At 38.7% G+C, this 21,686-nt stretch overlaps 2 protein-coding genes and 1 long non-coding RNA gene across 12 annotated transcripts; 2 read left to right on the top strand and 1 right to left on the bottom strand.

Moving 5' to 3' along the window:
• Positions 1-1,518: 1,518 nt before the first annotated feature.
• On the bottom strand, positions 1,519-5,224 carry LOC122671452 (peptidyl-prolyl cis-trans isomerase, chloroplastic). Of its 3 annotated transcripts, none has more exons than XM_043868662.1 (8): positions 5,179-5,224; positions 4,922-5,116; positions 4,493-4,771; positions 4,171-4,370; positions 3,018-3,253; positions 2,632-2,774; positions 1,974-2,045; positions 1,519-1,893 (listed from the first exon to the last, which is right to left on the bottom strand). In XM_043868662.1, the coding sequence occupies exons 2-8, from the start codon at positions 5,102-5,104 to the stop codon at positions 1,666-1,668; spliced, it is 1,341 nt and encodes a 446-aa protein (XP_043724597.1). In that variant the 5' UTR covers positions 5,105-5,116; positions 5,179-5,224; the 3' UTR covers positions 1,519-1,665. The 3 variants fall into 3 exon arrangements, with proteins under 3 accessions (XP_043724597.1, XP_043724598.1, XP_043724599.1); XM_043868663.1 differs by having other exon boundaries at positions 4,493-4,768; positions 5,179-5,223; XM_043868664.1 differs by lacking the exon at positions 5,179-5,224 and having other exon boundaries at positions 4,922-5,169.
• On the top strand, positions 4,302-4,651 carry LOC122671453. The gene is made up of 2 exons (XR_006334348.1): positions 4,302-4,402; positions 4,441-4,651. It is a non-coding gene; the product is annotated as an uncharacterized LOC122671453 (long non-coding RNA).
• A 4,569-nt stretch (positions 5,225-9,793) lies between the features above and the next one.
• Positions 9,794-21,364, top strand: LOC122670492 (RNA-binding protein 25). Of its 8 annotated transcripts, XM_043867391.1 has the most exons (9): positions 10,270-10,453; positions 10,845-11,011; positions 11,617-11,684; positions 11,823-12,073; positions 12,237-12,389; positions 16,095-16,521; positions 17,238-17,894; positions 18,203-18,741; positions 20,837-21,364. In XM_043867391.1, the coding sequence occupies exons 1-9, from the start codon at positions 10,400-10,402 to the stop codon at positions 21,086-21,088; spliced, it is 2,568 nt and encodes an 855-aa protein (XP_043723326.1). In that variant the 5' UTR covers positions 10,270-10,399; the 3' UTR covers positions 21,089-21,364. The 8 variants fall into 8 exon arrangements, 7 of the variants coding, with proteins under 7 accessions (XP_043723325.1, XP_043723324.1, XP_043723323.1 ...); XR_006334215.1 differs by lacking the exons at positions 10,845-11,011; positions 11,617-11,684 and adding an exon at positions 18,902-19,042 and having other exon boundaries at positions 9,794-10,453; positions 20,837-21,045; XM_043867395.1 differs by lacking the exon at positions 10,845-11,011 and having other exon boundaries at positions 10,345-10,453.
• Positions 21,365-21,686: the final 322 nt, after the last annotated feature.

Raw genomic sequence — 21,686 nt, 5'->3', positions numbered from 1 at the left:
GGTTCGGCCACCACAAGAGGCGGCAGTGGCTTTTAAAAAAACCCTAAGTTGTCTCTGTTTTGCGATTTGGGGAAGGAGAGGGAATATTCCCTCTTCGATTCCTTATTCTTATAAATTTAAAATAAATAAAAAAAAAAGGGGTTTTTGTATGACCAATATTTTGAGGTCAAATTGGTCATTCTACCCTATCAAGGGCAGAATGGTCCAACAATGTTCAAAAACTGGGAAACGTTATAACTAGGGCTGCAACAGGGTCGGATTGGGCCGAGCTTTATAGAACCCTAGTCCAACCCTAAGTCCCCTTAGCTAGGCCCAGGCCCGACCTGACCCTGACCCAGGGCCAGAAAAATCCAACTCTGACCCACCCTCAGGGTCGGGCCAGGCTGACCCTAATTGGCCCTGCTCATGGGGAAGGGGAAAGAAATGCATGGGCTGGAATGAAGCGGGGAGAACATTATCAATTTTACATAAAATAACACTATAATAAAAAGTATTATATCACTTATTGTCTTCATATATAAGATATTATATAAAAAAATGTGGGTGACATTTAAAGTTTATATAATGTATATATTATATCAATATATATTTTATAGTATAACTTAATCAGTGTCGGGCCGGGCCGGGCCAAGCTTAGCTTGAGGCCTCAACCCTAACCCAACCCGACCTTGACTCAGGGCCAGAAATTTCCAACCCTGACCCGCCCTCAGGGCCAAATATCTCAGCCTAGGCCCTGTTCGGGCTCAGGGCAAGCCAGGGCGGGTTCGGGTCGACAGGGCCAAACTTGCATCCCTAGTTATAACATAATGTCTCTGACTATCAGGAGGGACTATAGTGATACTTAGTTTGGAAAGCAAGGGTGCTAATGAAATTAATGAAAATTTAAGGGGACAACTATACGTTTGGGTATTTTCAGGGGGGTATTTGAAGAAAACCCTAAAAAATAAATACCATTCCACTTAGGGAAAAAGTTCAAAGTTCTCTGTTTGGGAGTGTGGCCTACGCCAACATTCTTATGAGTCTATCTCTCTCCTCCCCATGAAAAAAGATACCTCTGCCCCCTTGTTTTAAGGAGGAGAGAGATAGACACATGGGAGTGCTGGCGTAGGCCACACTCCCGTACAGAAAACTGCTTCCCTTCCACTTATTATAGTTTATTCAAGGCATTCTTAAAAAAATGAGCATTAATATATTGGTCGAAAGTCTCTTCAAAAATAAAAACTTTAAACCATGATTCGAACCACATTGTATATCCTGATGGGCCTGAAAATTTATCAGTCAGATGGGTAAATGATTCTCTGGAGCATAAACCCACTCAATTTCCATTATTTTTTGCCACATGACAATTGATGAATCTACTAAATTCACCATGATCCGTGTACATGAACATTTTCCTTTCTATTTCACTTTCTTTTATTTGGAGGGTGTAAAGCTTGAGAGCAAGAGAACAAGATAGAACATGAATAGCTACATAATCCATATGCAACCAAAAGAGAAGGCCCACCAAACCAAGCATTCTACCAATGTTAACACTGCTAGGTCTGATATTAAATAATCTCTCAAAATCAAACATTACAGCATTAATGTATTTAAAAGTGCTGGAGTTGGTGCTCCAGTCATGAACTCTTATGAACAACAAATCTGCTACCAAGATCAGAGGAAAATTTAGCCTGCAATCTTGTAGCTTGGGTTGACAAGATTATCAAGGCCAGAGACAACTTGAATGGATTGTATAACATCTCCAACCTTGAGATCTGCCAAATAATCCTCATTATCTGTTACATATCCAAATACCGCATACCGACCATCCAATATGTTGGCATTACTAGGAGTCAGTTCGCTTTCTTTCAAGAGCCAAAATACCTGGCTTGAAGCAGAATTGTCCTCAAACTCCTGTCTCAAAAAGTACAAAGAACTACTCAGTGTAAGCCAAATTAGTAAAGGGAAACATCGTTTGGAAATTTATCACTCACATCTCTGGCCATAGCCATAGTTCCAAATGCATTGAAAGGAAGCTTTGTCTGAGCTTTGTATCGACCAAGCTCCTGTAAAAACACATTAAATGATCAGATTCACTAAGATCATATACCACATATATTCATGAACTAAAATCCAGGGCTTGTAGTAAAAATGTGAATATAAAATTAGAATAAAATGCTTCCAGCAGATAAAATTGGAAACTATGGTGAATCCCATAATTGTAAAAAGCAATAGAAATAACTAAATTGACAACGAATTTGATCTTTCAAGAACTCCACTCATTACTTAGTGGGACATGACCAAGGCGATTGGGTCATCAAATTTTTACAAGCTTTCTGAGGTTTACTAATTAAGATTCTTGGAAAAAGGTTTTCTTTCTTTGTTCGGTTATTGTATATCATAGATTGATCAGGTTTAGGTTTACATCCCACTTTCTGGAAGGGGATCAACTGTGTCAGTACATCTATAAAATAAAAAATCCGTTCATGGTGGTGAAAGTGTAAGGAGATTCCAGCATGTGTACTTGAGAAATCTTTATTGGGAAATGGAAATAGGGATGAGGCTTGGTTGAGTTGATGGGTGCATGAGTGTGGGAGTGCGCATCTGTGTGTGTGTGTGCGAGAGAGAGAGAGATATATTCCAGAAGCTCACTTCCAATGTTTCACCATATACAGGTGCCTTGTCCCCATCAACCATAATTTCTAATGGTATTTTACGCGGCTTCTCTGTACTGGGATCAATGAAATCCTCTGCAGGTCCCTCAGGATCTCCAGTCTGAACTACAAAGCCATCCGCTGCAGTAAATCCAAGCAAACCACATAAATCCTGAGAGGTACTAAAGATCCCAATTTTAATTGAAAGACAATATAAGGCAGTGGAGACAGTGAACAGCATGCATAAATTGTTTCCCAAAAAAAAAAAATCATAATTTCCACAAGGCAACTGTCAAATCTCTTCTAAATATTATCCTCTGTGATAAGTTTCAATGCACGGAGCTAGTCAGACAATGCAAAGGATTTCAGTGAAAGCTCTAATACCTCTTTGGATTTCCATGCCATCATAGAAGTGCCGTTCCACCAAATCTATGAAGTTTCCAGCAGTTACCGGGGCATTGTAACCATCCAGAACTATACGAAATACACATTCATCCACGTTAGGATTGTCCTTAACCTTAACTTTCATGTCCACAGTTGCCCTTCCTTTCAAAAGAGGCATGTTTCTGTACTCTTCAGGCACTTCATATGGGAAACCATCCACCATGTCCTCTTCAACACTGCAGAAACCCAATGCCCCAGGAAGATCTCAGCTGCAGTCAATGACAAGGTTGTATATGAGAAAAGTTTCTTTTAAGAGGATTAACTTCTACAGTCCTTTCTTCCTTTAACATCAAAGTAAGATACACTTTTTTCTTTTTCTTTTTGTGAAAATAAGACATCACTAATAATAACTGGTTCCAAGAGGCACGGAAGAAATGCGATGAAAACTTAATTGAGAACACACCAATAGGTTCCTTATATAAGAACAGAGCATCAAATTCATGAAAATGGTACTATACATGGCCAGGGTAAACCATATCACTGAGTTAATAATGCCAAAAAAGAATTCAAAATTATGAAGATATATAAGTAAATGACCAAGCAATTAAAAACAAAAAAAATCCCTGGGTAGAGAAGAAAAGATGATTGACCAACGGTTAGTAAACCCCAGCACTCTGCCACCTTGTCAAGACACCAGAGTGATATCACTTCTACCTCAAAAACTTGAACTATTCCTGTTTAATGTCTGATACACAGCCTCACTACCATGTTTTATCAAAAAAAAAAATAACGATAAAAGGTCTCCTATACCTGTTTTCTTTCAGAAAAGGCACTTCCTTCTATGTTAGTACTTATACCTTATTAAAAAAAGGAAGAGAAGGTTCCAAGTTCATATTCCTATACTTTGGCACATGGGAAGCAAACTGGCTATGAAACCATTGACCAAATGGGATAAGAACTTATGCACAAAATCAACGTGTTGCCATAAGGAAGATAATGTCTCTTAGGAAGGGGACTATGAAGGCACATAATTCACATGGGATAAAAAATAGAACTGTAAAATACAGACATGGGAGAACTTACTTTCCTACAGCACAAACATATAGCTTTCTTAAAGCACAAAAATGTAGAAAGCCCAGATGTTCCAACTCACCCTCCAACATATTGAAGCAATTCCTTCTGTTTAGGTCCCACAGCATCCCTATTCTTTTCCTCAACAATCTGTTGAAGCTCCTCCATACCAACTTCCAGTTTGTCAAGCAATTCCTTGCCATGCTCTTTCTTTGACTCAGCAACCCCTGAAAGAATCAAATCTTTACCTTGCTTGAGAACCCGAGATGCCTGCTTCACATTCTACCATTCACAAAACAGACAATTACACTTAGGTACCATTTAAGTATCATCAAACTAAAACCTTAAAAAGTTCCCCTTCCACTCCATAAACATAATATCATAACAAACTCAGGCTTTCTTACTCTTTCAATAGAATCCAGAGCTCTGGCCCCAGCAAGCTTCAGACTGTCGGTAATATCTTCAAGAGGCTTCTGAACCTCCCTGATAGCTTTATTGTCAATGGGTAGGGCATACCTCAACAAAGCCCCTGGATCCTTAATCGGCGGACCGGAGATCAACACTGAAACATCAGGCAAGACCGGACTGGCCGTATAAGCCAAAGCAGGTACTCCTGTAACCAGTCCGATTGCCAGTGCTATAGAAAATGCACATTCCTTAAACGAGAATGACCTCCTTTTCTGCTGAACGACCAAGTTAAGCATTCTCAGTTCTCTAACCAAAAAAGCTCAGTTTTTTGGTTAAACCAATTTCTGCTAGAAAGACCAAAGTTGCACAAAAACCCAAGAACAAAAAAAAAAAGAGAGGAAAATAATCATGAAATTTCATGTTACCTGCTCATGGTCCGGCCGAAACCGAGAAGGTTTGTCGGAAGAACACTTGGGTCCGAAACGCCGAATCCAAAGAGATCTCTGATGATTACCCAAGCAGGTTCCTCTTGTAGTCGAGATCGATGGGAAGATACGTCGGGAGGAAAGAATTGAAGGAAAGTAATGGCAGGAGAGAAATGCTGCCATGGAAATTACTGAAGAACAAATAGCATCGGAAGGTTTAAAACCTTAAAAGGAAGGAAAATCGGGGTTTCTAGGTAGCAGAAGCGAAAGAGTAAGTAGAGCGATAAGGTTTCTCGGAACTTGTAAGAGAGCATATGACATCTCTTGATAGGATAATACCAAGTTATGGCAATCGGTCGTCCTCATGCTCTGGATAAGATGATCGCTTTTGCCGTTTTGCGTCCAACATGATCACAGCGAGCGATTGCACTGTTTCTGACCTGGCAATTGGTGGCCTAATAATTTGGTCATTTGGTCCAACTACCCCTTCCCTTAAAATATAGATATTTTTTGGAGCTGCGCCGAGGGACATAGATCTGTCATTCAGGGGGTAGGATGGTCATTTCACCTACGCCTTGGCACACAAAATATTTTGACTTTTTTTTTTTTGGTTGAAACAGATTTTACTAATGACGATAATCATATATAGCTTCAGAGGAACAAAGTCTTGAAAACCAAAGAATGGAATGTGGCCAGAGGAGAAAATAGGAGAGAGGTTCTCTGAACAGATGGGGTGAGGCCGTGAGGGAGCCAGTCAATGGGAAGCACGGGACATGGCTCATCAATAGAGGGTATAGAGGAGAAAGATAAAGATCGCTTGTTCGAAGAAAAAAATCAAATTTACTAATGAGCTATCAGCCTATTCCCCTTGTAACAAGTAACAATCATGAGATTAGCATTTTCATATTACAATTATGGTCTTATGGACAATCATTGTGGTAGTAAATATATAAGCCCTTATAACCCTCCCCCTTTGTATTTTTTTTACAAAAAAAAAATGTTACTCATTCCATTAGTATGCTAGGAATCAAATTAAACTTAGGTAGCTTTACTGAAAATTTTGTCTGCATCAATGAGCATAGAGGATACATCATGTAATGTGAATCCAGCATCCCATCAAATTTTAAATGTAACCTATTTAAGGGCTCCTTATGCATCCAATAGTTAAAAATGCTAAACCATCTTGTTCACTTGCCAAAAAATAAAAACCATGTGGAAAAGTTCCCAAAGTAGGTGTCTATAAATACTTTTTTCAAGTTTTATTATTTGTCCTACAAAGGTTGCCATTCTTAGACTATTCACACTCAAAATTGTTACTCTCAAGAAAGATTTGCATACCGAGTCAGCAAACGAGAAGGAAATATGGAGGCAGAAGTCTCACATAATCTGGCTTAAAGAAGGAGATAAGAAAACCAGGTTCTTTCATGCCACTACTTTGCAAAGAAGACACCATAGTCATATTTTGGAACTTAAACTTCAATCTGGTTTATGGATACAGAATGAGAAAGAGGTGTATGATGAAGTTCTATCACATTTTGATAATGCATTCCAGTATGAAGGTGTTGATACTGAATCCTTGACGTTGTGCTTGATGCAATCACTTCTATTATATCTTTAGAGACAAATAACATGTTGTGTGGTCAACCAACTATGGAGGAAATGTGAACTGCTCTATTTGCCATGAGTCCACTTAAATCTTCAGGTACTAATGGTTTTCCTCTAGTTTTTTTTTTTTTTTTCAAAAATATTAGGATATTATCAATATGGATTTGTATAATATTGTGATCAATTTTTTTGAGAATGGGATTATGTCTCTCCTCTCACTAAAACATTGATTTGTCTAACTCCTAAAGTACCTCACCTTGAAATGGCTGACCAACTCCGACCTACTGCATTGTGTACGATTGTTAGTAAGGTGGTTACTAAAATAATGGCATGAGATTGAAGTTTATCTTCAATGATGTGGTTTCTCCTTATCAATCTGCTTTTATTCTGAATACATCTATTTGGATAATGTTTTTGGCACATGAACTCTTCCATTTTAAAAAAGAGGAAGTAGGGGGAGAATACATTTGTTGCTTTGAAACTAAACATGAAGAAAACCTATGATAGACTTGAATGAGATTTCATTGAACCTATGCCTTTGAGGTCAAGCTTCAGTGCTCAATAGATGAAAAATGGTGATGGCTTGCCTTAATACAATTTCTTATCAGATGCTTATTAATGGTGGTCCATATGGGACCATTATTCCAACAAGGGGTAATCGCCAAGGAGATCTCCTATCATCTGTTTTATTTATATTGTGTTCACATGCACTGAGTTGTCTATTATTGAAGACTGAAGCTGAAGGTAAGAATACTGGATTTTATTTACACAATCGAGCTCCACTAGTTAGTCATCTTTTATTTGCATATGATAATTTTATTTTCTGTAAAGTTGATCTGAAGGAAAATTGCACTTTAGGAGATTGCCTATCCACTTATTGCATGCCTTTAGGACAAGCAACAAATTTGAAGAAAAAATGTATGACATTCTCTCCTAATACACATACCAAGATGAAGAAGTGGTTTTCTAAAATCTTAAAGATTCCATATGGGTCATGACCCAAAAAATACCTTGGTTTACCAACAGATTTTTGTGTCTCTAGAACTTCTTTGTTTTTTTTTTTTTTTTTTGGGGTAGAAAGCAAGGCTATTCATTCATGTGAGCCCAATGCCAAAAGAAAGAAAAAAAGAAACATAACACAGATAATGAACATGTGATACACAAGGTTTTAAACCTGTCAAGGTTCAGAAACCAGGGAGAGACATATGGTCTAGAACTTCTTTGTTATGAGATATATAAACAAGGGTCAATAATAAGGCACAAGATTGACTCTCACATGCTGGTAAAAAGTACTGTTAAAATATGTGGTATCTTTAATGCCTATTTATGCTTATTTACATTTCAAATTGCCAAGTTCTTAACATAAGCATTTACAACAAGTTGCAACAAATTTGTTTTGGAGGGATAAGGATGGTCAACCTAAGTTGCATTCGGTTTCTTGAGACTATTTATGCCAATCAAAGGAGAAAGGGAGTTTGGGTTTTTGTGAACCATCACCACACAATAGTGCTTTATTAACTAAATTTGTTTGGTGTATTTGGTTTGATTCATATAAATTTTTCGCACATTTCTTGAAGGCCATCTACTATCCACATTCCTCATTTATTTAAGCAAAGGTGGAGCATCAACCAAGTTGGGGTTGGCGGAGTATCATAGAAGGAAAGAAGGTGTTTGAAAAAGGGATTGTATTGGCGTGTTAGGATAATATTGATATATGGAGTGATTGTTGGATTTCTACAATCAAGGGATATACACAACCAACAATTCCCTTATTTACAGAAGTTTACCATATCATTGACCAGGATAATCGAGTTTGGCATCAAGATTTATAAGAGGAGCACTTCAATCATGTGGATTGTGGAGATTCTCAAGACACAGTTATCCTTATTTTCCTCAAGAAGATACTCTTGCATGAAGTTTTGTCAAGAATGGACTCATTTCTGTAAAAAGTGTTTATCACTGACTCGCAAATCTCAAAAGGTCATAAGGATTCTTCGGCATCTTCTTCTTCCCACAACCAATTCGGACGATTTATTCCAACTATTTTGTGGAAGCATATTTGGTCCTGTTCAACTATACAAAAGATTCAACGTTTCCTTTGGCGTTGTTGTGCTTTGGAGGTTACAAGTCGTGAAGCCCTTCGTCACAAAATTCTTCAGGTGGATCGTCTATGTAACATGTGTGGATGTAAGGAATCCATTTCCTGTATCTTATTGGATTGTTTCTTGGCTCATGCAGTATGGTTTAGGAGCTCTTTGGGATATTCAATACCTATACATGTCGATGTTTGCTTCTCTCCTTGGATTAAAGGGTGGGATATATTTAATGCTCATTGTAAGGTTATGGAAACAATTATAGTCTCATTGTTCTTGTATATGTTGGTACCTTTGGTTGGCAAGGAATGATCACATCTTCGACAAACACCAATGGATGACAAAAGGGTGATTAGAGTCCCTAAACATGCTTTCTTAGAGTTCTAAGGTACATTTTGTTCAACTCAAGATGTCTTAGCTCCTATGAATTCTAGTGGCAGAAGTTGGAGTGTTCTACCATCTGGGTTTATCAAACTAAATTGTGATGCGAGTGTAACTTTAACCCTGGGTTTCAACAAAAGTGGGATTAAGATTATATTTCGGGATTCAACTGGTCATCCACTAGTTGCTAGCTCTAGTCCAATTACTTTTCAAGAATCAATTGAAGGTGAAACTTTGACGATCCGATATGCTATGCTTGAGGCAATTTCTAAAGACCATGACAGGTTGCTTGTTGAATCTAATCACAAACATGAAGTTTCCTATCTCTAAGAGGGAATAACATCTTCTCCTATGAAAAATTTTACCTCTTCTTTTGAAAATTGTAATTTCAAATATGTTCGAAGGGAGATTACTAGTTTGACTGACTCCCTCGATAGGAGGACACTATCAATGACATGTATACTGATCTAACATACTCTAACCCAATTCCGATTCATAGATTCAGGGATGTGTTATACTATTGCCATGAGTTTCACACGCATTTCATGAATAAATCTTTTTTTGGTTTTGGGGTGACGAGAGAGAGAACCGTTACCCTATTTTTATTGTGACTGCTTTTTCCCAAGCCTGATGCGATCTCCTTACTCGTGATTGGTACTTGGCCTGTGGTACTACCGATATAAGATTTTGCGGTAAGATTTTGAGAATATAGTAAATAATACTAAGCAGTTAGTTAATCAAGGTGGGTAACTGGACTGCACTGAGTCAGGTCTCTAGGGCACGCTCAAGCTGAATACAACCTGACCCCTACCCATCCACTGGTTCTTCTTCCAAAGTCCTCTAATGGCGGACCCTCAATCCTCACCTGTCACTCCAGAAACTGGACCGGGAACTTCTGAATCTGAACAACCGGATCTTCAATCAATCCAATCAGATCCGTCACATCCTTTGCCCGTACCTTCGTCATCGTCGATACCGTCTTCGTTGCCACATTCGTCTTCAACTGTTGCTTCTGCTCCTCTCGCAGAAACCCTTACTTCAAATCCTCCACTCGTAACTCCACCGCTACCGGTTCCTTTTGTCCAATCATTCGCACCGTCGTTAATCGCTCCCGGTGCTATCCCTCCATCGGCTCCGTCGTTCCGCCCTGTGACGCCGATTCCTCTGTCGACTCCTCAGTTCTCTCCCCTCCCAAACCCTAATTTCTTGAGCTCTAACATTCAGAACCCCAATGTACAGCCTCCTGGAGTTAATCCTGTTGCTATCATGCTCCCCGGTGCGGCGAGCGGAGCTGGTAACATTACAGTCTCGGTATCTCCCTTACGACCAGCTGGTGTATACCAGGCTCCCCCTGGCCCGCTTCACAATTCCGCCATGAGACCATACCCGCAGATGCCCAATGGATTTCCGATGGCGCCCTCGGTTACTCCTCAGGGAACGGTACATCCACCCGGTGGGTTATTTCGTCCCTCCCTTCCTCTCTGTTTTTATTTATGCGTGCTTTCTCTTGTGGTTCTTTTTTTTTTGTCAGTTCAGAGCTTGAGCACATCGTTTGGACTCTCAAACTCTTTGACTAATGGGTATTTATGTGGTCAAGCGTTGGGAACATTTTTAATGATAAGATATTAGTATGGGCTGTAACAATTTTGATAGGGATGTGTTGTTTTGATTTCATGAGTGTGTGCCCATTGTTAGCATCTTTAATTGTTCAAAGGAAAGGGGGTGGGGGTGGGGGGGGGGGGGAGATGCGGGAAGGAGAAAGAAATGCAGAAGAATAAACCACGAGCAGTTATGACATTAGGTTTTAAGCTCGGACTTAGTGCATAGGAATTTTGATTTGAGAGGAGTCCCTGAGGGAATGTGAAAAGTTCTGTTGGTTAGATAAGGGATGCATGAGGTATCTATGGTGGGATGTTTTCTCCTACAGTGTCTTGATTGATCACGGTGAGAAAAGGTCGGCCGGCTTCATCTTGCGGTTCTTTAAAGATCCTGTACTACAACACCAGTGTTGGTATGCATAAATTCTCCTAGTTTTCTTGAGTTTTGATGAAAATTATGTTCAAAAGAACGACTTATTGATTACGAGATCAAATTATCCTTTGGAGATTTTAGGTTAAAATTTATTCCATGGGCCCACCAATTGAGTCCTTTCATTCACACTAAATAATTGCTGGTTGTGTTACTTTTGCTATGCTATTGGTAGATATAAGGATACTTTAATTTTTACATTCATGGGTAGTTCAATAGCCCAGCAGCGGTCCAGGTTAGCAACTGATTGCTCATTGCGCTTGTGTTTCAAGGTAGTACAATCTCTTTATTGCATTTCCTTTCGCCCTCTCCATGTGTTCCTTTTGTTTGTGTTTGTTATGCTTTGCAATTCGGCTGTTTAACTTCTAGGCAGTGTGGAGATTTTGGAACATCTAGTGTAGTGTTATACCCTCAATTTCCTTGGTGTGGGTGTGACGCTGCACTCATATTGCTCAGTTTCACAATTTTATGCCTGTGATAGCTTCTGAAGGCTACTGTTATGCAAGAGATATATATGTATATAAGGTGAGTTGAATTTACATATTTGTAGTTGATAAATTGGATGCTATTTTCTTCATGTTCCTTCAGGTTATCTATTCAGCAGGTGATAGTTGCCATGACTGTGCTGCCCGTCTCTATTATGATTGTGTTGTGTGGTAAAAGCATTTAATCATTGTTGTCAAATTCTTTCCTCTTTGCATAGATATTTAATTATGAGAAGGAGGATCATTGATTCATGTAATTTCTGAGCCTGTTCTGACAAATGTGCATAGATGCTGTTTGCATTGATGCAGGAATTCCTCGGTTCCCAACTCCATATCCAGCTATGGTTCGCCCTGCCTTTCCTCCACATCCTCCTGGAGTGATCGGTGTGCTTCCACCACTGTCACGCCCTCCTATTCCAGGAATCCGTCCTCCAATTGTCCCCCCTGTTGTCAGGCCAGTTGTTTCTATTGTTCCCCCAACAGAGAAACCTCAAACCACTGTTTATGTTGGCAAGATAGCTGCAACTGTGGAAAACGACTTTATGCATTCTCTCCTTCGGGTTAGTTGCTTATTTCATCATTTTAGCAAAATGATCTTCACTCTTTCTTCATACCCTTATTTATGGTGTAGCTTTGTCTTATTTTTTCTGATAGATATGTTTTATGTATCTTTGCTTTTCATTGTTTCCTGAATATTTATTCTATATATTGTGAATTGTGAAGCTTTGTGGAGATGTGAAGGCTTGGAAACGTGCTCAAGATCCTTCTGATGGAACTCCAAGAGGCTTTGGGTTCTGTGAATTTGAGTCTGCAGAAGGTGTTCTTCGTGCACTGCGCCTGCTGACTAAATTTAATATAGATGGGCAAGAGCTGGTGGTATGGTTGGACTCATATTTCTTGCCTTTTATATTTATCTATTATATCTTTTAACTTGGGAGGAACAGCCTCTCCTTCGAAGCAGGGGGTAAGGCTGCGTACATTTTGCCCCTCCTAGATCCTGCAGTAGCGGGAGCCTTGTGCACTGGATTGCTCTTTTTATTATATCTTTTAACTGCAAGGTTTCACCTTTGATTGTTGAATTACTAGTATCATCGCTAAATTATTAACTGGTGCGAATTTTCGACCATGCATTAAATTCAATATGATCAAATATTTCCTCTTGGCTTCACACAAGAAGCTACACAACACATGCAGACCCCCCTTATGCATGCCTGGGGTGGGATGGGGTTAGGTCAATTGATTCCCTTCCCAAAATACCCTTGCTAATGTGTTGAAATTTGGACTCGTATGCACAGGGAGTTAGGCCTTCTGGAGCTTAATGATTTCAACCCATGATTCTCCATACACTGCATTTTTTATTTGTACGGAAAAAACTGTTTGACCACCGTTGTAGCTGGTAATTCAGAAGCATTTATGTCCTTCCTTCTGCAACCTATGTCATGTTTGATCTTCCCTTGTGCCTTTTCCATCTTCAATTTGCTCCATATCGCTCCTTAATGGTGCATTTATTGGTCTTCTCTGTATGAGAATAATATAATTCTTAGTATATAAAAAAGAACTTCATAAGAGTATGGGTAGTATTTGCATTAAAAAATAGTTTCATATTTTTTATACTATGTAAAATTTACAAGAAATAGATTGGAATATACATTAAAGAACTTGATATGTTCTGTTGGTCAGTATCTATTATTTATGGTTTTGTAAAATTAACTGTATATGCAGATATATGCATGCAGGAGGTTGCATACATGTAACTTAGTTTGCATAAATTGAGCCCATGTCCTCATACTTTCCAGATGAACTGATTTGGAAGTACTGGTTCCAAGCAATGTGGCCTTCTTTTATTTGACTGCTTTGGTTGATGAAATCCTCATGAGCTATGTTCTCATGCTTAGAGAATGGAGAGTTGCTACTATATGCTTGTGTGTGAAGGAGATTGGGAAATATCAGATCATCCTTATAATCATAGTTATCAAGGCGGGAAGGCAACCATGGCGTTGGAGAGGGTCTAAATTCAAGGCAACTTCAACAAGGCGGCAGGGCTCGCGCCTAGGTGACGCCTTGATAACTATGCTTATAATGCATTGCCAGTTCGTTAGGACACTGTATGTGTTTGCTCGGATATTTCCTATGACTTGGATAAAGTTTTATCTATTCAGGAGAAAAAGTCACATCTTTTTAGTGAATGATATAATGGTTATGGAAAGTATAATTTGTTTACAGAGAATACTTGCTTTTGTCATGTGGTGTAGCATTTTGGAAAAAATGGAAGAGAAGAATATTTGAGTATGTGTTTATTTGAATATGAAGCATGTTGTGCCAGTGAATCCCTTTTGGCCTGGCTAGGACACTGTAGTTAAGGAGACGTGTACTTTTCTGGAATTTACCCCCTCTTGAAAGAAGAAAAACATCTTACTTGGGTTGGGGGAGGTTGGGTGTCTCTTCATGTTCAGTTCATGTGCCACATGCTCAACATTTTCTTTGGGGTTCCGCTCTTTTTCCAGAAAATTTTACTCAGTAGAAAGATGGTTTGCCTATAAATATCTCTACTCTAGTTACTTTTAGATGATGTATGATAAATGTATTTGTGAATATGTGTTTAAGAGTGTTTGTTTTGAAATGAATTTTTAATCAGACGGCTAGCCTTCCTTTACTTTGAACTTCATGGAGGACTGATGTGGCCATTCTAATTGTTGGATAGATAAGGTAACCCTACATTGACCATGTCAAATTTCATCATCCAATTCAACTATGTGGTTCATCATTTTTTTGGGGGGGGGGGGGTGGCGGATATGGTCAAGCTCACATGATGGATGTCCATTCATCTACTTTAGTCTTTCAGTGAGATTGTTGAGAGAGAGACAAGTAAACTTCAGCATTTTTATGATGGTTGTGGAAAAGCTTATATTTCTAGCAACTACATCAAGAATTGCAACTGGAAGTATCTATAATTTATTTAAGGGTGTCAATTTGGGTTCAGAACCGGGAACCATCCCGCTAAAACCCAGAACCGACCTGCCCCATTACTAAATGGGATGGTTCTGGGAGCTGGTTTTGGGACTGATTATTAAGTGGGACGGGTTTCCCAATGGGTCCAAAACCAAAAGCCCAATAAGGAACCGGCTAGAACCAAAACCGCTAGGACCTATTTAACATGCCTCAATTACTTATTTAGGATTAGTTAATACTTAATAGTTATAACTTATATAACAGTTATATTCTAATTGCAAAGAAAAACTATGGGTTATCAATTATTTTGGGCTTAGTTGAGTTTTTGTATTCTTAAGAATTTTTTTGGTAGGAATATTCTTAACAATTGATGTTTGATTATTTATGCTCAGGAGTAGGGGGTGTCAAACGGTCGGTTCGACTCGGTTTCGGTCTTGGAATGGTGAGACCAAAACCAAACCATTAAGAAACTTCGGTTTTCGGTCGGTTTCGGTTTCGGTCCAATGCGGTTTCGGTTTATTTCGGTTTTTCAATATCGGGTTATTACCGGTTTAAATCGGTTTGTTTTCGGGTTTGAGGCACAATGAAATCTTAAATTCATACTTTATAGTGAGGAAAGATTCGATAAAAACACCTTAATTCACCTTCCCCAAGTCTAAACAAGTATACAAACCATAAACAAGAAAATTGATTTAATTTGTTCATGTTGTAATTCAAACAAAGAAGAATAAATTATATGGGGAAGAATGGAAGATATATTCAAATCAATGGATAATTATTGTTACAAATAATATAATTATTTATCATTAATTGTAAGGGGAAGATAATTAAAATTGAAATCAAAGAATAGTTACTGAGAAGATAATTAATATTGAAATCATAGATGGAACCCTACTTTCAAATCATTTATTTGACAACCAACTAATTTTGTATAGTAAACGAGGAGATAAATGGAGGAAGCATTGTTAAAATGAAATTTCTGTTTTTCATAACCTCATACTCATTGATTTGTAACAATTCCCGTTACAACCAGAAATTTGTTCACTAACTCAATGATTTTTCTTTATCAATTCACTTATTCATAACTTTATACTCAATAATTTTTTTATCGGTTTCATTCGGTTCGGGTTTCGGTTTGCTATCGGTCGGTCCGGTTTTCAGTCGGTCCCGTCATACCCCCGTCCAAAACCAATCCAATAAGGATCGGTTCGGTTCGGTCCGGGTTTTTTCCGGTCGGTCTTAACGGTTCGGGCTAGGTTTTGACACCTTTGAGTCTCAAGAGTATATTCAAGTATTTGTATGCTTCGGAAATTTATTTGTATACTTAGAAATTTTTTACATATATGACTATCCAGACTTTAAGTGCTTAGAACCGTTGAGGAACCGGACCGTCCCATTATTTAATGGGACCGGATCCTAGTTTTGGGACTGTTTAGTAAACGAGACAGTTCTGGAATTGACCCCCTTGGGACTAGAACCGGTAAGGAACTGTCCTGTTTGACACTCTTAAATTTGTTATTTCAATTCTTTTACCTAAAGTTTCTGTTTTTATTTGATTGTTATTGCTGGAACATGTTGGATCATTTTTGTGTTTGTGCTGGACTAAGTGTACCAAGTATTATACTTTTACAGCTCAATGTTAATCAAGCAACAAGAGAATACCTGGAGCGCTATGTTGAGAAGAAAACTGAAAGAGAAAATAAACCTAAAGAAACTGAAACTGAAACTGAAGGTACTGAAAAAGAGGAAGAAAGTCAACCAGTTTCTGAGAAAAGCAAACCTCAGAAAACCTCTGAGGAGAACTTAAAGAAGGATGAGAATGATTCAGCAGATAAAGAAAATCAAGACACTACCACCTTTGGTATTGTGAATGATGAAGATCGAGAGGCTGACAGAGATGCTTTGGAGAAGCTTACGAGTATGATTGAAGAGAGGATAAAGACCAAACCGCCACCCCTTCCACCTGCTCCAACTACTGCCAATGGTTCTGCGAAGTCAAACTCTGAAGTTCCTTCTAAATCAAGGGATGGGGACTCAGATGTGGATATAATGAAAAGTGGTGAGTTTTGGACAGATGCCAGTCCTTTTGTTGCTATTGTTTTTATAGTATTATATTGTCTTCCATGATGTCAGAGTTATATTTCTCGTGAATTCAAAGTACTTTAAACCAGAGTTATCTTGATATTACATTCTGTTTTTGTGTGTTGGCTTAGGGACCTTGGGGTGACTCTACAAGGATTTTTGTTCTTCTTTGTATAAAATTATAAATTATCCAATTTTTGGAACCCCCATCCAGGCATCGGTGTCCATTAGAAGGAACCTATGAGCTGATGTTTAGATAATCTTGTTAAATTACAATTTTATTTTTCTCAAAAGAGTCCTTATGCATGACATGATTGCAGACCTCAGACTGATAAATGTGCACAATTTGAGTAACAACAATCAAGTGCAATTTGATGAAGATTAGAAGACTCCAAAGATTAGATGAATCTCATGAGATGATAAGCATCATTTCTGTGACAGTGCTTCGGGGCAGAGTTGGGTCAGATTTTAGGAAATTCTATTCTGATATGAACCTGTCATGAATTGTAATGTCTAAGCCTGCTTCTGCCTGATTTCTCTCAATGCTTGCGTGGTGCCATCCCCAATGGGAACCCATGAGGATGTTTATAATAATAGCGCTACTTAACAGTACACCATTGTTTTTATTGTTATTACTACTATATTGGTAGTACTTATAGTTTTTGTGGTCTTTGCTTGTTCCTAATCTTGCAGATGCAGCAGAAGATAAAAATGATGATGATACGACAAGTGAAAGCAAGCCCTCCAATGAGCATGACAAGTCTGAAACAAGCTCGCCGGGCAGGAGTAGAAGGTACGACAGGCGCAGCAGAGATAGGGACAGGGAGCAGGATTTAAGACGGGAGAAGGAGCGGGAACTGGAAAGATATGAAAGAGAAAGGGAGAGAGAACGAGTTAGGAGGGAAAGGAATCGAGAGCTGAAGATTCGAGAGGCTGAACGTTTATTCAAGGAGCGAGTTAAGGAGTGGGAGTTCAGAGAGAGAGAGAAAGAGTATCAGCGCCAGCACGAGAAGGAGAGGGAGAAGGAAAGGGAACGGGAGCGCAGGAGGGAGATCATAGATCAAGAGGATGAGAGTGATGATGATGATACAAGAAAAAGGAGGCGCAGGAGTAGTGCTTATGATGACAAGAGGAAGAAAAGACAACGGGAGAAGGAGGATGATTTAGCTGACAGCTTAAGAGAGGAGGAAGAAATAGCAGAGGCAAAGCGGAGAGCTATCGAGGAGCAGCAGATGCAGAAAGAAGAACCCAAGGTTGAGGTAGCTAATGGAGTGGAAAGGTCCAGTTTGCCAGAAGAAAGCAATGCTGAACAGGCTTATGAGAGTGATTCTGGTCATGTCAATCACGCTAGTAAGTCTTTATAATTTGTGTGTATGTTTCCAGGTGTCTCTAATTGTATGCTTGTGCTTGTGAGTGTGCTTTTCCGTCTTTAGTTTGTGTGGTTATGTCCTTGCTTGCATGCAAGTATTTTGGTCCTGAGAGTCATGCTGATGAGTCTTGTGTACATTTGCTTACAAGCCTTACATAGGTTTGTGCCAGTGATTTCTGTTGTTGAAATTGTGAAAGTCTGTTCTCTGGGGGTGGTGTGTGTATGTGTTTGCATGTGCGCTTTATTTTCTCTTTTTATCTTGATTTGGATTTGTACTTCTATGTTACAGGCGATATGGTTCTAGATTTTAGTAATGGAATGACCGATGAATCAACCACAGTTGCTGTGTCAGATACGCGGCAGAGTAACAATGCACCTGCTCGGAAGCTGGGGTTTGGCCTGGTAGGATCAGGAAAACGAACTGCTGTTCCTTCAGTTTTCCATGAAGAGGATGATGATGATGCTGAGAAGGAGAAAAAAATGAGACCTCTGGTTCCCCTTGATTACTCCACTGATGAACTTCAGGTTGCTCAACCTGCTGTTTCTGGGGCACCATCTTCAAATTTGGCTGCAGCAGCTGAATTTGTTAAGCGTATCTCCAATGCTAATCCAAAAGAAGATAGGTTTGATGCTGACAAGGATAGAACTAGGCGTTCTACTGACAAGCCAAGTCATCGTGATCGAGACCGCATTGATGATGATAATAATCGTGCCAGAGATGAAAACAGGGAGAAGAAACTTTTAGATGCTAAACAGTTGATTGATATGATCCCGAAGACCAAAGAGGAGTTGTTTTCGCATGAGATTAACTGGGCTGTGTACGACAAGGTATGCAACTTTTGCTGCACAATTTTTTTTTGAAAAAAAACTTTTTCCTTCTTTTAGAGCATGCATAGACCCTGTTAACAAATTATGAGCCCCTAGTCGAATTAACTTATTAAATTAGAGGCGTAAACTAAAAGCATCAGATATTCACCCAACACTCAAGCCACTTGTGTTGGGCCAGGATGGGGCAAACATAATACTATATTGACCGAAGAGAGACTACCAATTGCTGATGTATCCTCGGTACACTTTTGCATGGTTGGTAACAAAAGGACCAATTTACGATGGGTCTGGTTCAGTACAGGTTGGGCTACTTCTACCTTGCCTTTATTGATCGTAACACTAATTGTTGTCTGCTCGCTGAAAGAATAGGGTTGGAACTAGTTCAAGTCGGTTGGGCCAAATATGAAAAAGAGAGGGGGTTAGAGAAAGTGGGGGTGTTGGGGAAGCTATTGAACCTAACCTTGTGAGGGAGGGAATCTACTGGATGAATTTAGAGGCCTTATTTTCTTTCTTAATAAAGATTAAATACCTTAGGTGAATCTGATTTCAGTTTCATTCTTATGCATATACAACTCAACTCAGCCTTGTTCTAACTAAATGGGGTCGGTTACATGGATCCTATTTCTCTAGTCAGCTCTATTCAAAGCCATAGAAGATACCAGTCCTAAGCTATACATTGTATGTCTTTCCTCACCACTTCTCCTATGGTCATTTTAGGCCTACCTCTAGCTCTTTTAGCTCCTACAATTTGAAATAAATCACTTCTCCGTATTGGAACATCCAAAGGCCCCTGTTGCACATGTCCATGCCACTTTAGACGAGTTTCTAGCAACTTATCATAATTAGGGGCAACATCCAGATTTGCTCTAATTTGTTCATTTTTTAATCTTTATTTTATCTTTTTTAGTGTTACCACTCATCCGCTTTTGTAACATCCTCATTCCAGCCACATTAATTTTGTTTAAATGTGGTTTCTTTACTGCCCATCATTCAGCCCCATGCGTCATTGCTGGTCATATAACTGATCTATAAAATTTCCCTTCGAGTTTCAAAGGAATACACCGATCACACAACACTGCAGATGCACCCCTCCATTTCATCCACCCTATTCTAATTATATGTATAATATCATCTTCTATTTCTATTTCTTTATTCATGATTGAACCTAGGTACCTAAAGTTATCACTTTGAGGTAATTCCCTACCATCAATTTTCACCACCTCACTCTCAGTCCTATTGTTACTAAATTTACACATGTATACTCTGTTTTAGTTCAACTTATTTTAAGATCTTTTGGCTCCAAGGTTGATCTCCATAAATCCAACTTTGCATTTATCCCAATATTTGTTTCATCCACCAAACAGTATCATCTGCAAAAAGCATTCACCAAGGTATCTGGTCTTGAATGTCTCTAGTCAATTCATCCATAATTAGTGCAGACAAATACGGACTTAGAATATTGGTGTAATCCAATTGTTATTGGGAATTAACTACCTTGACACTTCACAATTTTTACGCTAGTCATTGTATCGTGATACATATATTTAATTATGTCCACGTATTTACTCAAAACATTTTTCTTCTCTAAAACATGCCAAATTATTTCTCTAGGAACTCTATCATAAGCTATTTTGAAATCAATAAAGACCATATGAAGATCTTTCTTATATGCTCAAAATATTTCCATTAGTCTCCTAAGCAAATACTTAGCTTCCATGGTTGATCTCTTTGGCATAAAACCAAATTGGTTATCTGAAATAATAGTTTCTTGTCTCAGGCAAGCTTCAATTACTTTCTCCCATAATTTCGTAGAATGGCTCATGAGTTTAATTCCTCTAATTGTTACAACTTTGAATATCACCTTTATTTTTATAAATCGGTACCACAATGCTTCTTCTCCAATCATCATGCATTTTCCTTGAGCTCAAAATCTTATCAAATAAACTAGTTAGCCAAATAAACCACAAATTCCTAGACTCTTCCAAACCTCTAGTTACCATCTGAACTCACTACTTTACCTTTTTTCATTCTTATGCATATGATTATGAATGTTTATGAATGTGTGCTGTATATGCTGTTTTGTTGATTTCAACAGCATGAGTTGCATGAGAGAATGAGACCCTGGATCTCAAAGAAGATTACAGAATTTCTAGGGGAAGAGGAAGAGACTCTTGTTGACTACATAGTGTCCAGCACTAAAAAGCATGTACAGGCATCCCAGATGCTGGAGCTGCTGCAATCCATTTTGGATGATGAAGCTGAAATGTTTGTTCTTAAGATGTGGAGGATGCTCATTTTTGAAATCAAGAAAGTAGAGACAGGTCTTTCTCTGAAGCCTAGGGCCTGAGAAGCCAGGTTCTGTGCATTATGAGCATTACTATACTGTTCTTTATTGTCAATTTCCAGATAATTGTAGAGAAACATAAATTAGATGGAAGAAGGCTTGTCCTTTCATCTTTCTCATGACACCCTGTTCTTCCCTAAATATGGACTAGTTCACATAAGCAGTCTAATGCCAATTTTGTTGTGGATTCTTGCAAAGAGGTGTAGTGAACCAATCTCTTCGGTTTTTGTTGAATTCCTTTGAGATGATTAATCTATAGCCCATTGGGGTTTGGGGGTGGGTGTTGACGATGCCATGGCTCAGTATCATCTTTTCTTTTAACATTCTTTGCTTTGTGATGGATGGCGCCGCCTTTGACAAATGATGCATGGACTGGTGGTTGGCATACCAAAATGCAGCATGAAGATTGTGATTCTTTTCTGCAGGTACATTGCCTGTTAACTTTGTTATTTCCTACTGTTTTTACTAAATGTGATTTCAGTAAAGCTCCGTTTGGATTAATTTAAAATGTTGTAAGTATTAAAGCAACAACAAAGTGGCCTCTCTCTAATTAATACAAACAGTAATTGAGTACAAGGTTCGAGATTTCGGTATCAACCCT

Source organism: Telopea speciosissima, chromosome 8, assembly GCF_018873765.1.
Source record: "Telopea speciosissima isolate NSW1024214 ecotype Mountain lineage chromosome 8, Tspe_v1, whole genome shotgun sequence".
In the NCBI taxonomy this organism is placed as follows: domain Eukaryota; kingdom Viridiplantae; phylum Streptophyta; class Magnoliopsida; order Proteales; family Proteaceae; genus Telopea; species Telopea speciosissima.
The sequence above is the reverse complement of the archived record's forward strand: the minus strand, read 5'-3'. Positions and strand labels throughout refer to the sequence as shown.

Excerpts from the sequence above, each read along its gene's own strand:
- LOC122670492 (XM_043867388.1), top strand. The coding sequence starts at position 9,844 with ATGGCGGACCCTCAATCCTCACCTGTCACTCCAGAAACTGGACCGGGA. Across the intron at positions 10,454-11,822 it reads GGGAACGGTACATCCACCCG|GAATTCCTCGGTTCCCAACT; the intron begins GTGGGTTATTTC and ends GCATTGATGCAG. Across the intron at positions 18,742-20,836 it reads ACTGGGCTGTGTACGACAAG|CATGAGTTGCATGAGAGAAT; the intron begins GTATGCAACTTT and ends TGATTTCAACAG.
- LOC122671452 (XM_043868662.1), bottom strand. The coding sequence starts at position 5,104 with ATGGCAGCATTTCTCTCCTGCCATTACTTTCCTTCAATTCTTTCCTCC. Across the intron at positions 2,775-3,017 it reads TGGCATGGAAATCCAAAGAG|CGGATGGCTTTGTAGTTCAG; the intron begins GTATTAGAGCTT and ends GATTTACTGCAG. Across the intron at positions 1,894-1,973 it reads CTATGGCTATGGCCAGAGAT|GAGTTTGAGGACAATTCTGC; the intron begins GTGAGTGATAAA and ends TTTTTGAGACAG.